General features: G+C 53.8%; 1 protein-coding gene across 1 annotated transcript in view; it reads left to right on the top strand.

Moving 5' to 3' along the window:
• The window catches only part of PAX5 (paired box 5), a 151147-nt gene extending 148073 nt beyond the window's left edge, over window positions 1–3074 (top strand). Inside the window, exon 8 of the mRNA XM_069474445.1 lies at window positions 2998–3074. Coding sequence (XP_069330546.1) covers window positions 2998–3074 — 77 coding nt within the window. The remainder of the gene's footprint in view (window positions 1–2997) is intronic.
• Window positions 3075–16299: the final 13225 nt, after the last annotated feature.

Raw genomic sequence — 16299 nt, 5'->3', positions numbered from 1 at the left:
GTTTAAGCAGAATTTATTAAGGGATATTAGGGGCTTCCAGAATATTCAGGAGGACTAAAAAGAGATAGGCATGGGACACAGCTGGGAGCAACACGCAGCCACACCACCGGGGCGGCTCCCGCATACATACTCCTGCTGTGGCCAGCAGGCCCCCAGCGGCGCCCCCACTGCAGCTGCCTCTCTGCTGCGCTGTACCCAGGGGCCTGCGACCGGGCGCCAGAAGCTCTGCCCTTCTACCCACTCCCGATGCGTGGAGTCCCCCAGCTGCTTCCTCAAGTTGCTCCCTTCCCAGTCAAGGTCATACGCGAGACAGGCTAATTGTCAGCGCCCACGCAACGCACCTGTGCCCTAGCAGCAGGGCAAGCCGGGAGGGGAGCTCTGACTTCTAGCTCCAAGAGGCGGCCTCGTACCACGGGGAACTCTGCAAACACAGGGACAGTATGGGCGACGTTGGGCAGCCACAAACGTGAGAACAGGCCCCTGTGCCGCCCAAGTCTACAGCCTGGAAGTCCTAGTCAGGTCACCGACCAGTCTGGGCCTCAGGTGCCTCCGGTGTGATTTGAGGATGGTCGCCATGGCAGCCTCATTCGAGCAGGAGCTGACCATGATGCTCTCTTGGGGCTCACGGCCAGAATAAGCAGTGACCCCGCTTTCCTGAAGATGCGTGAGCCTCCTGGCTCGCTGACCCACAGCCCTGCAAATGGCTCCAGCCTGTTCACGTCTTCTGCCCCTCCCCACGGCGTCTCCAGGGCTTGGCTGAGAGAATCCCCCGGGGCAGGGAGACCTAGACTGACTCCGCCATCTGGGGAGGGTGCCAGGGCGTGGAAACCCCTTGGCTCCTTGGTGCTCCCGCTGGATCAGTGGGCACTGAGGGGACAGGCGAGGCCCTGCACACACGCACACACTCACATGCGTGTGCTCACAGCCTCACGCCTCGCTCCCGCTCTCACACGCCCTTGCACACGCTATCCACACCCCGGCCAGCCTGGCTGCAGCCTCCTTCGCAGAAACACGGCCAAAGGGAGGGTCAGCAGTGCCAGCGGAGGAAGCAAAGGGCTCATGGCACCTTGGCATCTCAGGAGAACGTCCCTCCCCACGATCCCCAGCCAGGGCGGCTGTGACTCAGCATCCGTGGGGCCCCAGGCCAGCGAGGGGCCGCAGAGACATCCTGGCAGGGCTGGAGGGGAGAAAGGGCGGGCGGTCAATTAGGATTAGAACAGGCGCCTGTGGCCGCTGTAAAGGGATTAGAGGGGCAGCGGAGCCAGAGTGATTGTGTCAAGCAGTAAATTGATGATAATGTGAATTAGAGAGGAAAAATGACAGAAGAAAGGACAAGTTTATTCTAGATGGAAGTCTAATGGGCACCAGGAAGACAGAGTGCTTTGTGAGGTGATGTTTTCATTTTTCACGGTAGATGCAAACTCTCATGCCGGGCCCGCTGGACGGCCTGGCCGGGAGGTGACGCTTTGGGCACGAGCGAGTCGGAGCCCAGGACAGAGGTGGCCGGGTGGGGCTTGGACGGCAGAGCCAGGGATCCTTTGGGCAGGAGCCTTGACTTCCATTTCCTGCCGCTGGGGACCCGTCTGAGGGGCAGCGCCTGTGACTGTCTTGCTCTTGTGCCATCCATGCCCAGACTGAAGGGACAGGCCCTCTCGCACACAGACACCCCCGTATCCCGTATCCCGCGGCAGGCAGGATGCAGGGCTGGCACTGCAGATGCTCTCTGAGTGACTGTCCCCATGCTGTCCCCATCCCACAGAAGAGAAAACAGAGGAAGGCTGGCAGGTGTCTCTGAGTCAGGGCTCTGACTGGGGAGGTGACAGAGGAGGCAGCAGAAAATTCCATCTCTGGGAATCCTTAGGCATGGGGTTGGGGTCCGTCCCTTCCAGAACAGTACAGCCTGCCGGCTCCAGCACTGTCATCGCCGCCTGAGGCCATACTGCCGTGGTGTGGCGTGAGGAAGGACAGGGAGGGAGTGGCAGTGTATGTGCTAATCAGGGCTGAGGTTGGAGGGGAGGTGGCACGTGCTGAGTGCCCCCATCCCACCCTCTTGTTTACACACCAGCCGTGTGACCTTGGGCAAGGTACTTAACCTCTCTGTGCCTCGTTTTCCTCATCTGTAAAATGGGGACAGTAATAGTTCTTACCCGGTAGGGTTGTCGTGGAAGTGAAGAGTCAATGGCTGTGGAGTGCTTAGAAACACAGCTCTTTCAAGTCCTTCTCTCATGGTGCCCTCACAATAGCCCCACTGTGACCTCCTTTTACAGATTAAAAAACTGAGGCTCAGGGGAATGAAGTCCCTTGTCCAAGGCCTCACAGCCAGGAAGTGTGCCGAGGCTGGCCAACTCCAGGACTCGGCCCCCAGCTGTGGTGCAGGTGGAGTCTCCTTTATTTGAAATGCTTGGGACCAAAGCTGTTTTGGATTTCAGACTTTTCTCAGATTTTGGAATATTTGCATTATACCAGTTGAGCATCCCCACTCCAAAAATCTGAAATGTGAAATGCTCCAAAATCTGACATGACCCTCAAAGGAAATGCTCACTGGAGCGTTTCACATTTCACATTTTTGGAGTGTGGATGCTCAACCTGCAGCCGGGAGAATTGCCAGGATTTGGTTTGGATTTGGGTGAGATTGTAGAATGAGTCACTTAACCTGGGGACCTAAGAAGCTTGACAGGGCCCCAGCCGCTGCCCACCCAGACAAACAGGGCCCTCCAGGGTAGGTGTACAGGCCTTGAACTGGAACGGGTCTTGAGCCAGATGCAGACAGCCTGAATGCCTGGCCAGGCCCCGGCACTGAGAGTCTCTGTGGCTTTGGGCACATGACTTTGGTTTGTTGAACTTCAGTTTCCCCAACCTGTAAAAGTAGAATATTGGCCTGATGATTCTAACCTCTGTGGTTCTGAGAACTGGGCTCCGCAGCCGCCCCAACCCTGAGGGGGCTGGTGCAAAGGGGACCCCAGGTCTGACCTCAGCTCCCTCTTCCGTCTCTTCCAGGCTCCCCCTACTACTACAGCGCCGCTGCCCGAGGAGCTGCCCCGCCTGCAGCCGCCACTGCCTATGACCGCCACTGACCCTTGGAGCCAGGCGGGCGCCAAGCACTTGTGACACATATCATTGAGGGGGTAGCCTCCAGCCCCTCTGAAGCCAGCCAGAGGGGCCTGCTGAGACCGTCCCCAGCAACCTCCCCCAGTCACCTGAAATTCCCACCTTCCCCTTTTTCTGCCTGGGACTGGGATTTTATGGCAGGGCTGTCGGACTTCTTGATGCTTGTCCATTTCTAAGAGCCAATCGATGAGCTTCTCCTAGTGGCCGCTGAGTCTCCGAGAACCAATAGACCATTCTGTGGACAACTGCAGCCCAGCCCAGCCTGCCAGTCCCCCAGCCATCTGACCATCTGTCTGTCAAAACCACCCAGGCCTGGGAAGGAGAGCTTGCTTTAGCGGCTTCAGCAGCACTCGTGTAAATACCTTCTTGCTTTTCTGTGGGCCCAAGGGTCCGACTGAGTAGACTGCCCGACCCATTATGCATCCTGCACTCACGGTGCATTACGGGACATCTTAGACCTGTGCACAGAGCATCCTCTCTGCCCTGGGTGCCCCCGCCACGTGGGCTCAGAGCTGTCCTTGACACCAAGGATGCCCACATTGGGGCCTCTGCCTCCTGCTCATCTCTACTTCTTTCACGTCTTGACCGGGAGTCTCACTGGGCTGGTTGTGCCACAAGCTCCCCCTGAGAGCCCTCCCCAAGAGGAACATACTTTCAGGAGATGCCCTGGCTTCCTGCCTCCATTTCCCTGGGGCTGATGGAGTGTTAGCAGCTCTTTTCCAGATCAAAGAACTCAAAGAGAACTGCTGGGGAGATTCCTCAGCTACTGTGCAAAAGCAAGATCTTACCCAAGGTGTTGACTGTACTGTGGACTTTGAGCGTCCGGGCTGGGTGGGATGCAGGAGATCGTCTGATCCAACCCCAGGAGGGGCCCGAGGCTCCCCTGACTCCCCCAGCCCCTGGAATTTTGTGTTTTCTGAGGCATATCCAGGCTCAAATCACTTTGGACACCCACCATGGACACTTTATCCACCCTCAAGGACCCCTGTGAGTGGATTCTGGGCAAGCCTGTCCCAGCCATGCAGACAATGATTAACACAAAGGACTCTCCCCTGCACCGAGGACCACAGACAGCCTACAGCAGCCAGCCAGCACTTCTGCATGTCCTCTTGGGGCGGCCCCTCCCCGTCCTCATGGAGCTTAGCATGCAGCTGGGGGCAGAGGTGCTGGGGTTGGGGGCAGAAGCCTAATTTTGCACAGTGCATGCCCACCTGTTGATTGAAGGGGCTGTGATGGTCAGGGCAGTGGCCAAGGACCACAGGAGCTTGGAGAGGGGGCCTGGAGAACTCACTGTGGGCTAGGGTGGCCAGAGAAAGCCAGCTGGGAAGATGGGGGTGGGGGGGAACAGAGGAAGACCTCCTGGGAGAGAGGCAGGAAAGCAATGAGGAAGTGGTATGTGACCTGGGAGTGGTTTGGAGATGGGGATGCCAGGTGCCACCATCTCTACGCCTGGGCCTCAATTCCTTGCATAGTCTCTCTTGTCAACTCAGAACAGCCAGGTGCAGCCCCTGTCCAAACCCAGGCTGAATTACAGCAATGACAGTGGACTTGGTCATCTCATATGACAGTGTCTCCCATGCCAGTATGTCACCAGGATGGCAGAGAGCTGGGGCAGAGAGAGCCTGGACAGGGGTCATCAGTCCAGGCAGGTCTTGTCCTGGCCATTCCTCTGCTTTGCTGTGGGGCCTCAGACAGGACCCTTCACCTCCTTGAGCCTCAGCCGCCTTGGTACAGCAGAGTCACCTGTAGGGTCACCCAGTATCTCTCTGCTTCCCTTCCTCCCTCCCAGGGAGCTGGGGCTGGGGCAGGGCCGGCTGGGGCAGGCCCTCCACGCCTGAGCAAGCACGTGGGGTGGTGCCTGAGTCCTGCCCATACTTAGACCAAGTGGGACACAAGAATGCCCAGAGGTGCAGGATCTGGAAGAGCCGTGAAAAAGACCTAGTTCAGCTCCCCTTAGGGGAAACTGAGGCCCAGCTTGGGGAAGCCCAGGACCATGCAGGGAGACAGAGCAGAGCAGAGCAGACCTCCTCTGGCTAGCACTAAGTGTTTTGCCCCCCAAACTCCTGCAAGGTGGCGGGACAGAGGAGAAAACAGAGGCTCAGCAAGGTGGAGTCCCCAGGCAGTGACTGGTAGAGGTGGGGCTGGGACTCAGTCACCCCCGTCTATCTACATCTTAGCCCTAGGGAGAGAGGTTGACAATGGGGGCAGCAGGAGGTGGCTCTGGGCCCAGTGCCCCAGACTGGGTGTCTGGGGCTGTTAGAACTGCCAAAGAAGCCCAGTCATCCAGGCCCAGCGAGCTCACACCCACCCTCTGGAACCCGCTGGGCAAAGAAGGGAGGTCACTGGAGCCAGAGCCACCTCCAGGAGCTGGGACGAACTGGCTCCAGCCTCCACCTGCCAGGTAAGGAAGGAGAAGGTGCGTTACCTGGCTCCTCCCTCCCCATATTAAGCAGGACATGCTGGGTAAGGAGTCTTCCTCGCGGGCCTTGGGCCTCTGCCCCCTGCCACCCCTCTCTTGGAATGATGAGCACCCACATCTTTGGATCCTGGTCCCTCCCTGTGATTCCAGGCTGCTGGGAGGAGCTCAGCCTTCCCTGAACCAGCTGCCTAAGGCACACAGCATCCTCCCTCGGCCAAGCCCACCTGGCCTCCGGCGGCCCCCTCTCCCCATCCTGTTCCCCTTCTTGCCCCTGTGCTGAGCTCCCTCCCGGCCTTTCATCTCTCACCTGAGGCTCTGCTGGTCCTCAGATTGGACTTGTATTTATTAGACAACCATTCGATTCCTGGGCTGCCAGGCAGAAGCACAAGAGCACACGGATGCACACGGATGTTCTCATACATACATATCTGCTCTCACCAATTCAGAGCACCCGCGCTGTCCGGCGGAGCTGCTGGGGGCTTGGTGAGCAGGCGTCCAAAGGACACAAGCCGTTGAGTAGGTGCCAGAGAATTCTGAATGGAAAACAGTAAGTCCAGGACTTCACCAGCATCGTGGCAGGAGGCCTGGGGCATTTCTTCACAGGCCTTCAGCCCTGTGGTCCAGCTCCGACTTTTTGAAAAGGACATTGTGGATTTTATGAAAAAATTTCATACCGTTAGTCTAGCTCCAACCTAGAAAAATCTGATGACATATCAAACCCGACATCCCTTTCCCAAGGCGCCTTAGTTAGGGTCAGCCCTTTCATACCTGACGTCGTACGGTGCTTTGCGACCTTTGACCATCCCACGGGGCCGATCAGGATGCCTGTTTTACAGAGGGGGAAACTGACACTTGGGGCTCACGTGGCAAGACGGGGATGTGAGTCCTTAGCTCTCCAGGCCCCATTCTCTCTCCACAGACTGTGCTCCTGTCATGGGAGTGTATGGCTTAGAGACACCCCCCACCCCCACTCCCCTAGAAACCTTCCAGACCCAAACAGGGAAAGGAAGAACAGGGACACAGAGGCTGGCCTGACCTAGGGGCCCAGGGGTTGGTGGCTTTGCTGGTCCAAATTGGTTCCCATCAGTGTTGAAACCTGCAGAGTCTCGCCCAAGTTCACAGCAGCACTTCTGAGCTTTCGTGCAGACTCTTCCCTCCTGCACCCTGAGGCTCAGAGGGGACTGGAGCTTGTCCGAGTCCCACTGTAATCCCTGACAGGCCCTGGGCACGGGCCCAGCTCCGACTCCCAGGGCCTGGGCTGCCTGTGTCACGAGCTGTCCCTTCATTCCTCTTTTCTTTGTTCTTCCCACTTTGGAACAGAGTCCAGGCCTGGCTGTGACAATTTGCAGGAGTGCCGGAGCCTGGGCCATCGGGGTGCCCACGGGCCCAGGAAACACAGATCACAATCTCCAGGGCCCTGAACTACCTGCTTCCCGGGCCAGCCAGGCGGCGAAACCTTGCAGCTCGGCAGGGCGTGAGGTGGCAGGGCGTGGTGGGGCCCGAGACGCCCAGAAGGGTGCTGCCCCCCGGCTGGTGTTCAAGTGTGAAAACTTAAAATGCTCTGTCGGCCAAAAGAACAATATGTCTATGGGCCACATCTGACCCACTGGCCACCAGCCAGTGTCGAATGCCAGTCTCTGTCGAAGGCCCCTTTCTTCTTCACCTCCTTGTCCTCCGTTGTAGGTTTGGAGGAGACGGGAGCCCAGAGAGGTGAGAGCTGTGCTTCCCGTTGGCCAGCAGCAAGTCAGTGGCAGAAACAGGCACACCCAGTCCCTGCGGCCTCCCGGGCCTCATCCTGGGCCCTCGCAGACCATGGGCTTCGAGTGGGTGGGGTAGAACGTCAGAGGTGGCAGGGGTGGGGGGCTATTGGCTTTAAGGGGAGGTAAAAGCTGTTGGCTTTAAGCTGGGGCCTTTCACATGCACAGGGAAGAGCTTCGTGTGTGGCCACAGGGCACTGAGGGGCAAATCCCTTTATGAGAAGTCATACCCCAGATGGCTGCCCTGCCTTTGGCAGCCTGTGGCTCCAACCACCCCCTCTGGATGACATTTCAGCCAGAATTTAGCTCCAAGCCATGGGGCACAAATCTTAAAAACAAACCAAGCGCTCTGACAAATAAGCTGGAAACGAGCTCTGTCTGAGATACAGCTTCCCAGGAGGGTAGAGACAAATACGGGCCCCTGGAGAGGCCAGGCCTGGCTGGCATGAGTGGGTCCCACAGGACTCTGGGCTGGATCAGCTCACGGTGGCCCTGCTAAGAGGCCAGCTCTGCGGCCTTGGCCTTGTCACCCATCGAGAGTCTGCCTCTGATGATTCCCAGGCATGCATATCGGCCCTCCTGGTAAATTTATTCCTTTAGTTCGTTTGGCCTCGGAGAGGTCCAAGGCAAGTGCATTTCTCGAGAGGTAACAAAACGCATTATTGGAAGTTGGACAGTCAGGCCATGACTCCTAGCCTCAGTCAGCCCCACCTCCCGGCAGCCCCTGCAGCCCCTGCGCCCTGTTGCCCCCTTGTCCCCGGACCTCGGGACTCCCTCTTGCATATTTATGGGGAGCCACGGCGTTGATCTGTGCCCCCCACTGTCAGCTCACGGCTGCGCCTCGAGCGGCGCCGGGTCCCGAGGGGCCGGCAGCAGAGGCCGGGCCGTGAGCCCCCTGCCCACTTGCTCTCCTGACGAGGCGGCAGCTTCTCCGCGCCGGGCTGCTTGCCGGGAGCAGGCAGGCACCAGTCTGTCTTTCTTCTCTGGTAATTCCTCAGTACTGGGGCCCCACCCCGGCCGCCCCCAGGATGGAAGACGACCTCAGAATCGCGTCACTGCCATTCTAGAGTTTCAGTCCCGGGGTAAACAGAACCACCATTCAGCAAGTCTAGATAGTCTTCTTCCCACATCTTGGACCCCTGAGCAGCACAAGGGGAAAACGCAGCTGCTTCCCTCTTTACCGAGGGAACCTCAATGAATTCCCAAATGGAGCCAGTCTCAGCTAGTGAACTTGGCCTGTGGCAGGAGAGACAGAGGCAGGAACCTGCCCTTCAGCTTCCAGTGGCTCTGAGCGGGGTCCAGGAAGGGCAGCAGGTGAAACAGCAGGGCAGGGGTGACAGAGCAGTCACGTGCCCGCTCCCTGACCTGGGGCCTGGCAGGAGGAGGCCACGCTGCAGCCTCCCCTGCTCCAAGCTGGTCCCACCTGGCCCTGTGGCTGTGGCTGCTGGGCCGCCCTTGTCCCCCAAATCACCTGCTTGTGGCCACGTCTCTCATCTTCTTCAAAAGCATCATTAAGAACAAGTGATTTTGGATGATGGATTTTTGATTTACAAATGGTGCATTTCCCTTGGAGTGGAACAGAAAGGAAACCATTTAATGGCCCCCTTATTTTCAAGCATGAATACATTTTAATGAAACCATTTTATTGTGTTTGAGGAAATGGAGAGTTGAACATTCCAACCAATCAATAGCCAATTAATTGCTATAAAGCTAAAAAGAAGATAAATAAATCCTGAGTCTATTTTAAACACGCTGCAAAGCTCAGAGCCTTGGACTCTGGCCTTCCCCTCCATGACGTGCATACACACGCACCCCTGCACCTCAGACAAACTTGAAACTCAGAAAAAGCACTGAGTCCCTCATGCCAACCCTTGCCTTTGGTCAGAGAAGGTGAGCAGACCTGACAGCAGCCTGTCCTGGGGCTCAGGAAGAGGCAGGCCCATCCCTGTCCCCAAGCCCCCGTGTAGGGTAGCGGGGTAGCAGGTGGTGAGGGCCGGGCATTGCCTGGGCCCCCCTTCTCGGCCCCAGCCGCCGGGCCTCAGGTTGGGCTGAGGGTGGCGTTCCGCCTCTGGTTTGCCCTGATTCCTGCTGGAAGATGCTGCCCTGGTTTCTCACCCTCGAGTGGCCTTTGGACATTGAGTATTTGTAGAAATGCAGATAACTTTGCAAATGGAACTCTTCGCCAGGAAGACACATGGGTTTCACTCTTCATTCTCTGAGACACTTGACTTTGTCTTAGGGACTGACCTTCCAGCATCAAAGAAATACATATCTACTGTATCCGCCAAAGTTTGTGATGCCTGCATAGACGCTTACTTGTAAAAAATTTAAAAAGTACAAAAAAACCAACAAAAAAAAAAAAACCACAATTGAATTGCCTTTGAAAGTGGGAGATGATCTGTCTCCAACAGATTGAAAAAAAAAAAAAATGCTTCTTAAAAACGTGTATGTTTTGTATTCTTTTTTTCTAGTAGAAAATAACTGACTGGAAATATTGGTGGTTTTTTTTCCTAGTGACGTGTGTTGCTTTTGTGTGTAATAATATTTGAATGTAATTACAGCAGTGCCAATTTGCCAAAGATGTTGGACATATTTTTTTTTGTTGTTGGGAGGAGGGCAGGGCTAGGGGGTGGGACGTGGGAGAAAACAGGGGTGGGGTTTTGGTTTAATTTTTTTAACTTTTTTTTTCCTTGTCAAACCTGGAATTTGTGGCTTTATTTTAAGTTAAATGGTTGACTGCAACACTTTTATTTTAGATTAGTTGGAGAAACATGCAATAAGATTGGCGTAGTTTCAATATCTGTGTGTCTTTTCATGAGTGGCTGTTACTTGTGAAGAATTGATTTTATGTAACCTTTATGTGACATAATTATTTGTAAATATTTGCCATAATTTTATTGGTTCCTAAAATAAAAGTAATTTTTTAAGTTCAGAAAAAGAGTTTGATCTCATTTGTTTTGACTAGTTTGTGGATGATCTTTGACAACCGTGACAAAATCACGAGGGGTTGCGGGGACTTTGATGGCCCTCCTGGTTAAATCGGGGTTGAAACAAATCCGTGCATCTAGAATGATGTCCTGCAGCATTGGAGTCTGGCCTGGCAGGGGTTGGAGGGGGCAGAGTCTGCCCTGGAGAGGTCCCCAGGCAAGCTGCTGGCCAGCTTGGCAGGGTAGAGTAATGACTGAGACCCCACCCTGGATGTGACTCCCAGCTGTGAAAATCATTAGCTGTGGAACCGTGGCAAAGTTCTGTAACCTCAACTTCTCCAGCTCCAAAATGGTCAGCAATACCCACCCCATTCATTCATTCGTTCATTCGTTCAGCAAATATTGATTATCTACCCTGTCCTCGGCCCTAGGGTTACAGCAGTGAACAGGGCAAACAAGGACCCCTGACAACATCGGGCTGACAATCTGCTGGGACATTGTGAGCATTAAATTAACCCACGTCAAAGGCTCAGCAAATGATGTGTGTCTGTTCACATGTGTTTTACCTTGATCCAGGCTGAACTTCCTGGGACCTAAAGTGTCTGGGTGCAGACAGAGCTCAGGAGCCACTCATGCCATGGGTCCTAGAGCCACGGTCCCACCTCGCCTTGGGTCCTAAAGCCACAGGCCATGTCTGGCCAGAGCTCAGAGCCCAGAGGTCCACGATCCTTCTATGGGAGATGTCCCATCGCTAAGCCTTTAGAAAGGAGCATTTTGGCTGCATGGCCCAGAGGTGGCTTTTCATCAGGCGGCGGGGCAGCTGCAGCCCTGAGCCCTGCCCCTGCCGGGCGATGTCAGCGTGCAAGGGCAGGCAGGGACCGCTGCGCCCCTTGGCACAGTGTGTGCAGCTCAGTAATTGCCAGAGATGGAGTGGGCGAGTGACCGCGCGGGGGCCGTGGACTGCAACTCATTCATATTTAATATAGCAGGCTGCACGGCCTCCATTCATTTCTGCAATGGATGGTGACGAAGGTGATTCCTGCGGGGGAGAGAGAGAGACGTGGCAGAGTGCTGGCCTGGCTCCTTTCTTCTCATGCTCCTGACTCAGAGCACAAACTTCAAATAGAAGCAGACATGTTTTGGAACTGAAATTGGACCCCAAACCTACGGGAACTGGTGAGGCAGGGCAGGTGCTTCAGACCCTGAGGCTGTGGCTCTTGTCCCTGGTTTTCTGGGAACAGAAGCCTCCCGCCTGCCCTCCTCAGAAATGGGGCACTGGTATCTCCAGCAAGCAGAGCATGTGCAGCCCCCATGTGGCCGCAGAATGGAGGCCGTGGGCAAGGCCCCCAGGTGGAAGGGGGGAAGTGCCGACCCTGGGCAGCCTCAGGAAGCCTTCAGCAGCCCCTCTGCACTCAGTGACAGTCACAGAGGGCATTCCTCGGGAGCCAGGCCCCATGCCAGGTGCTGGCTACCTAGAGACCACCTGTGGGAGGAGGGAGCCACTACAGGCCTTCTAAGAGACACGGTTGGGATCCGTTTGTGAATGTAAGCAGTCTCTTAACTTCTAGAAGCCTTGATTTCTTCATCTGCATAATGGTATAAACATCATAGCATTTACCTCAAGGGTATCGTGAGAAACAAATGTTATGCATTGTGTAAAAGTTTTTCCAAATGACAAATGTGAATTTTGCCAAGATGGCTTCTCAGTTGTAAAGAAGTCAAAATTTTACACCCAAAGGTCAAACTCCAGTCAGTTCTTCCACTGTGCTGTGTGCAAGAGGAGGTTGGAATGCAGAAATGAACCCACCAGGAGCCTGCTCTCTTGGGGCAGGCGTTGTGATATTTTAATTCTAGGTATCACATGGCCAGTGTCACCTGCAGTTGGGGCAGACTAGGGAGGTGTGGGCTCAGAGGAGGGATTCCATTCAGTTGGGGAAGGGGTAGTCAGGGAAGGCTTTCTGGAAGAGATGGCTTGTGAGCTGAGCTGTGAACGGTGGGCACCACGTCAACAAGAAATTGTAGAGAAAGTAGGAAGAAAGGTGTTCCAGGCAGGGGTGACAGTGTGAACAAAGCCCCAGAGATGGGAAAATGGGTGTGTTGGGGAGAGACAGCTCACTATTTGCCTCTGAGCTAACCAGGCACTGTGGCCCCCTCCCTCCTCCAGCCTGCCTTCTGAGGCTCTGTGGGCGCTGCTAGGTCAAAGGGCAGGGCTAGCCTGGGCTCACGTCATTTCCTAGCAGACGGGGTTGCTCCAGTAGGAGGGGAGGTGGCAAGGACACGGCCCCCCTCGGGGGCAGCAGAGGGGCACTTGGCTCAGGTGGGGCTGGGAGCAGCTCTAACAGCCTCAGGACCTCCTGGCCAGCCGTGTGCTGAGGATGGGAAGGGGACTCTTCTGGCCGACTTAGGACGACAGTGGCCTCCCCAGCACACTGCCTCAGCCGCTGTCTCTGGGAGAGACACAGGGACTGCAAAGCCTGAGGACGAGGAGGTGGCCAGCTCTGGGAGCCGTCACCAGGAGGCCCTCTCTGCCAGAGACACAGACACTATGATTCTGGACGACCGGGGCATTGGCACCCAGGTGATCTTAGTTACCTATTTAGCGTAGCTACACGGTCCAATTTTTCTTCAATGAACATGCATTATACACAGTTTTAAAATAATTTTAAAAAATTAACATTGTTACCTTGGCTTGGTCTTACCTGCAGACTGTGATGGGAGCCTCGGCAAGCCACACCCCAGACCAGCTCTGGGGACGTCCAGCAAAGAGCCTCCCTGAGTCTAGGGGGGGCACAGCACAGCGCCACAGACAGGGGGGCCGGAAAAATAGACATTTATTTTCTCACAATTCTGGGGGCTGGAGTCCCAGTCAATGTGTTGGCAGGGTTGGTTACTTCTGAGGCCTTTCTCCTTGGCTTGCAGAAAGCTGCCTTCTCTCTGTGTCTTCTCAGGGTCTTCTCTGGGGCTTCTCTCTGTATGTATCTGTGCCCTAATCTCTCGCTTTCTCTCCCTCTTTTTTTTTTTTTTTTTTTTTTTTGAGACAGGGTCTCACTCACTCTGTTGCCCTAGCTGGAATGCAGCGGCATGATCATAGCTCATTGCAGCCTTGAACTCCTGGCCATAAGCGATCCTCCCACCTCAGCCTCCCAAAGTGCTGGGATTATAGGTTTGAGCCACCACACCCGGCCACTATCTCTTTTTATGAAGGCGGCAATCATACTGGATTAGGCCCACCCCCAATGACCTCATTTTAACTTAATTACCTCTTAAAGACCCTATTTCCAAGCAACAGTCACATTCTGACGTACTGAGGGTAAGGGCTTCAACTTATAAATTTTGGGGTATTCTTTGTTAACGTTTAGTAAAGAAAAAAATAAATTTTGGGGTGACACAGTTTAGTTCATAGCACCACCTGAGAATAGAGAGACCCCTAGACACAATCCCAGCCGGTTCGATGCCACCTCTACCCAGGGACAGACATCTCCCCCTGCCTGTCCAAGCCAGAGGCTTCGAGCCCTCAGATCCAAACTCCCAGTGTGGCCCCCAGGAAGGTCGTTACCTCACACCCTACATTCAGGTAAACTCCTGGTGGATCAAAGAGTAACTTAAAAAGTTTTAAAAATAAAACTAATGGGGTTATAGATGAATATATTTCAAACTTCCAAACAGAATATGACTTTGTAGGCTTGAAAAGATGGAAATGTCTCAAAGGAAAAGATTGAAACATTTGACTACTTGATTTTTTTTTTTATTTTATATATCCAAAAAAATTTAACAAAATACAAAGATAAATAACTTGGAAAAATAAATCCAAGAAATGTGAAAAGGTACAATGCCCTTAGTATATGAAAATTTTGTATGCAATTTTATGAAGAATACTATCATACCATCTCCAACATAGAAATAGGTAAAGAACATGCACAAATGAACACATACTAAATAATAGTAAATGTTCAGTCCAAGATTAAAAGCACGAATCAATTTCTTAAAGATCTTTTTAAAAAAAAAAAAAACAAAACACCCAGTGCTGGCGAGGGTGCAGGGAAACGAGCACAGCTGTGTACCGCGGCTGAGACATGCCTGAGAACATGAGGCCAAGGCTGCTTGTTAATCTCCAGGCCTGGGTGCTGGCCCGGGGACACCTGGAGGGGTTGGGACTTGAAGGGGGTGGAGTGGGGACCCTGCTCTGGGCCTGGCCACTCCCAGGTCTGTGGGTTTTCCAGCAGGCTGGCTGCCTGCAGACTCAGGGTGATGTTGACAGCCCAGGTCAAGTGGGAAACAGGGCGTTTGGAGCCCAGTGGTGTCGTCTGGAAGGGCACGCGAGCAGCAGAGGTTCCCACATTATCCACAAACATGTGTAAATATCGCGACGGCTCCTAATGTAACCAAGAAAATCACTTCCCGTTGTTTCCCCTTCAGTGATATTTTCTGCTTGGCTGAGTTTGCTTAGCACACTGGAAAGGCCAACTCATCAGTTCTTGTTGTTAATCAAGAGCAGTAATTGTCCGAGTTCAAAGCCTCCTGACTTAGACTCTGCTGAATAGGATAACAAGTTCCAAAAATGCTAAGTAGTAGTTTCTATAAATGGGCTGTTTTAATAAGGAAGGCCCCTGAAGAGGATTTGAAAAGAAAACCTTCCTGTGAAGTGGAATTAAAACATTATGCATACTTTATAGAGCATGGCAAATAAACTCCTAAAACTAGAAGTTTTTAAAGCAGGGACTATGTGGATGCAGATTCATTTTCTCATTTACTGTGTGAACTTGTGTGTTGGTCAAGGTGATGCCAGCTGATGTCACAAACACATCCATAGCTTCAATGTCTTAACTCTATAGAAATCTTCTTTTGCTCACATAACTCTCGAATGTAGGCAGGCAGTCTTCCACAAGGTGACTCAGGGATCTAGGCTCCTTTCTTGTTTTGGTTCTGCCGTCTTCAACACGTGGCTTCCAAGTTCACCTTGTTTGTCTGCACCAGGCCTCCAAAAACAGGAGAGAGCACAGAGGCTCCTGCCTTGGGAGGCTTTCCTGGGCAGAGCTGGAAGAAACACCCACCATTTCCACTCACATTCTACTGGCCAGAACCCAGTCCTGTGGCCATTCCCAGCTGCAAGAGAGGCTGAGAAACGGAGTCCAGCTGAGTGCTGAGGAAGAAGAGGAAATAGGGGACAGTGAGCCAAACTGTATCTTTACAACACCTGTGAATTCCAGAGAATTCGAACCTCAGCTTCGCTCAGTTTTTTCCCACCAACTCTGGGGCAGTGGAGGGCAGAATAAGCAGAAGCAGAAGAATGGCCTGGACATGCCCTGCCCAGCTCCCTGCTCCTCACCTGTGCCCTGCCTTCAGCTGAACTCAAGCCAACACCAGGCTTGGAGAACAAGCGTGTTATTGGCTTGGAAGAACCAAAGGAATCTCATGGCTTATCATCAGCTGTCCTGCTCCTGGTCCACTCTGATCTTCTGCCTTGCTTCTAAATATGGGGCTCTTTGGGTTGAGTTGTGAGCAAGAATACCTATTAGCATTTATTGAGCACTAACTGTCTACCAGGCACTGAATTTTTCCTGTTGTCCCAGAATTGCACAGCCAAGACCCAAAGTTGAAACCAAAAGTTCTTGGAGCCTCCAACAGTTGGGTCCAGTCACCTCCTACAGTGTTGAGAGGTGACAATTCAGAGGATGGGCCTGACTACCCAGTAACACCCCATACTCACCCCACCACCACCACCACCCCAAATGTAAAAAGATTGAGAGAGGAAGAGGTGGTCACATTGGGGGAAGGTGCAGGTTCAGGGAAAGGCTAGTCCTTCCCCTCTCTGGGGGCAGGGCCACTGCTTTCTCTCCGAAGCCAAGGGACAATGGCTTTAAGAGAATTCCTTGGAAGTCAGGAGGTATCTTCAAGAAGGGGAGAGTGGAATTTCACCCCTTGTATGGGCGTCTGCTTGGCCAGCAGATCTGGTGACCTGTCCTTGTTTTTACTGAAGCAGGAAAAAGGAAATATGCACATACCTTGTGAGCTGTAGGGACACCATTGATGACAGTCACCTTCACGCTGCCCTGCTGGAACCCCACCCCGAAGAGCCTCTTCTGGAAGC

Source organism: Eulemur rufifrons, chromosome 7 (genome assembly GCF_041146395.1).
Source record: "Eulemur rufifrons isolate Redbay chromosome 7, OSU_ERuf_1, whole genome shotgun sequence".
Taxonomy (NCBI): Eukaryota; Metazoa; Chordata; class Mammalia; order Primates; family Lemuridae; genus Eulemur; species Eulemur rufifrons.
Note: the sequence above shows the minus strand (reverse complement) of the source record. Positions and strands in the feature narration are given on the sequence as shown.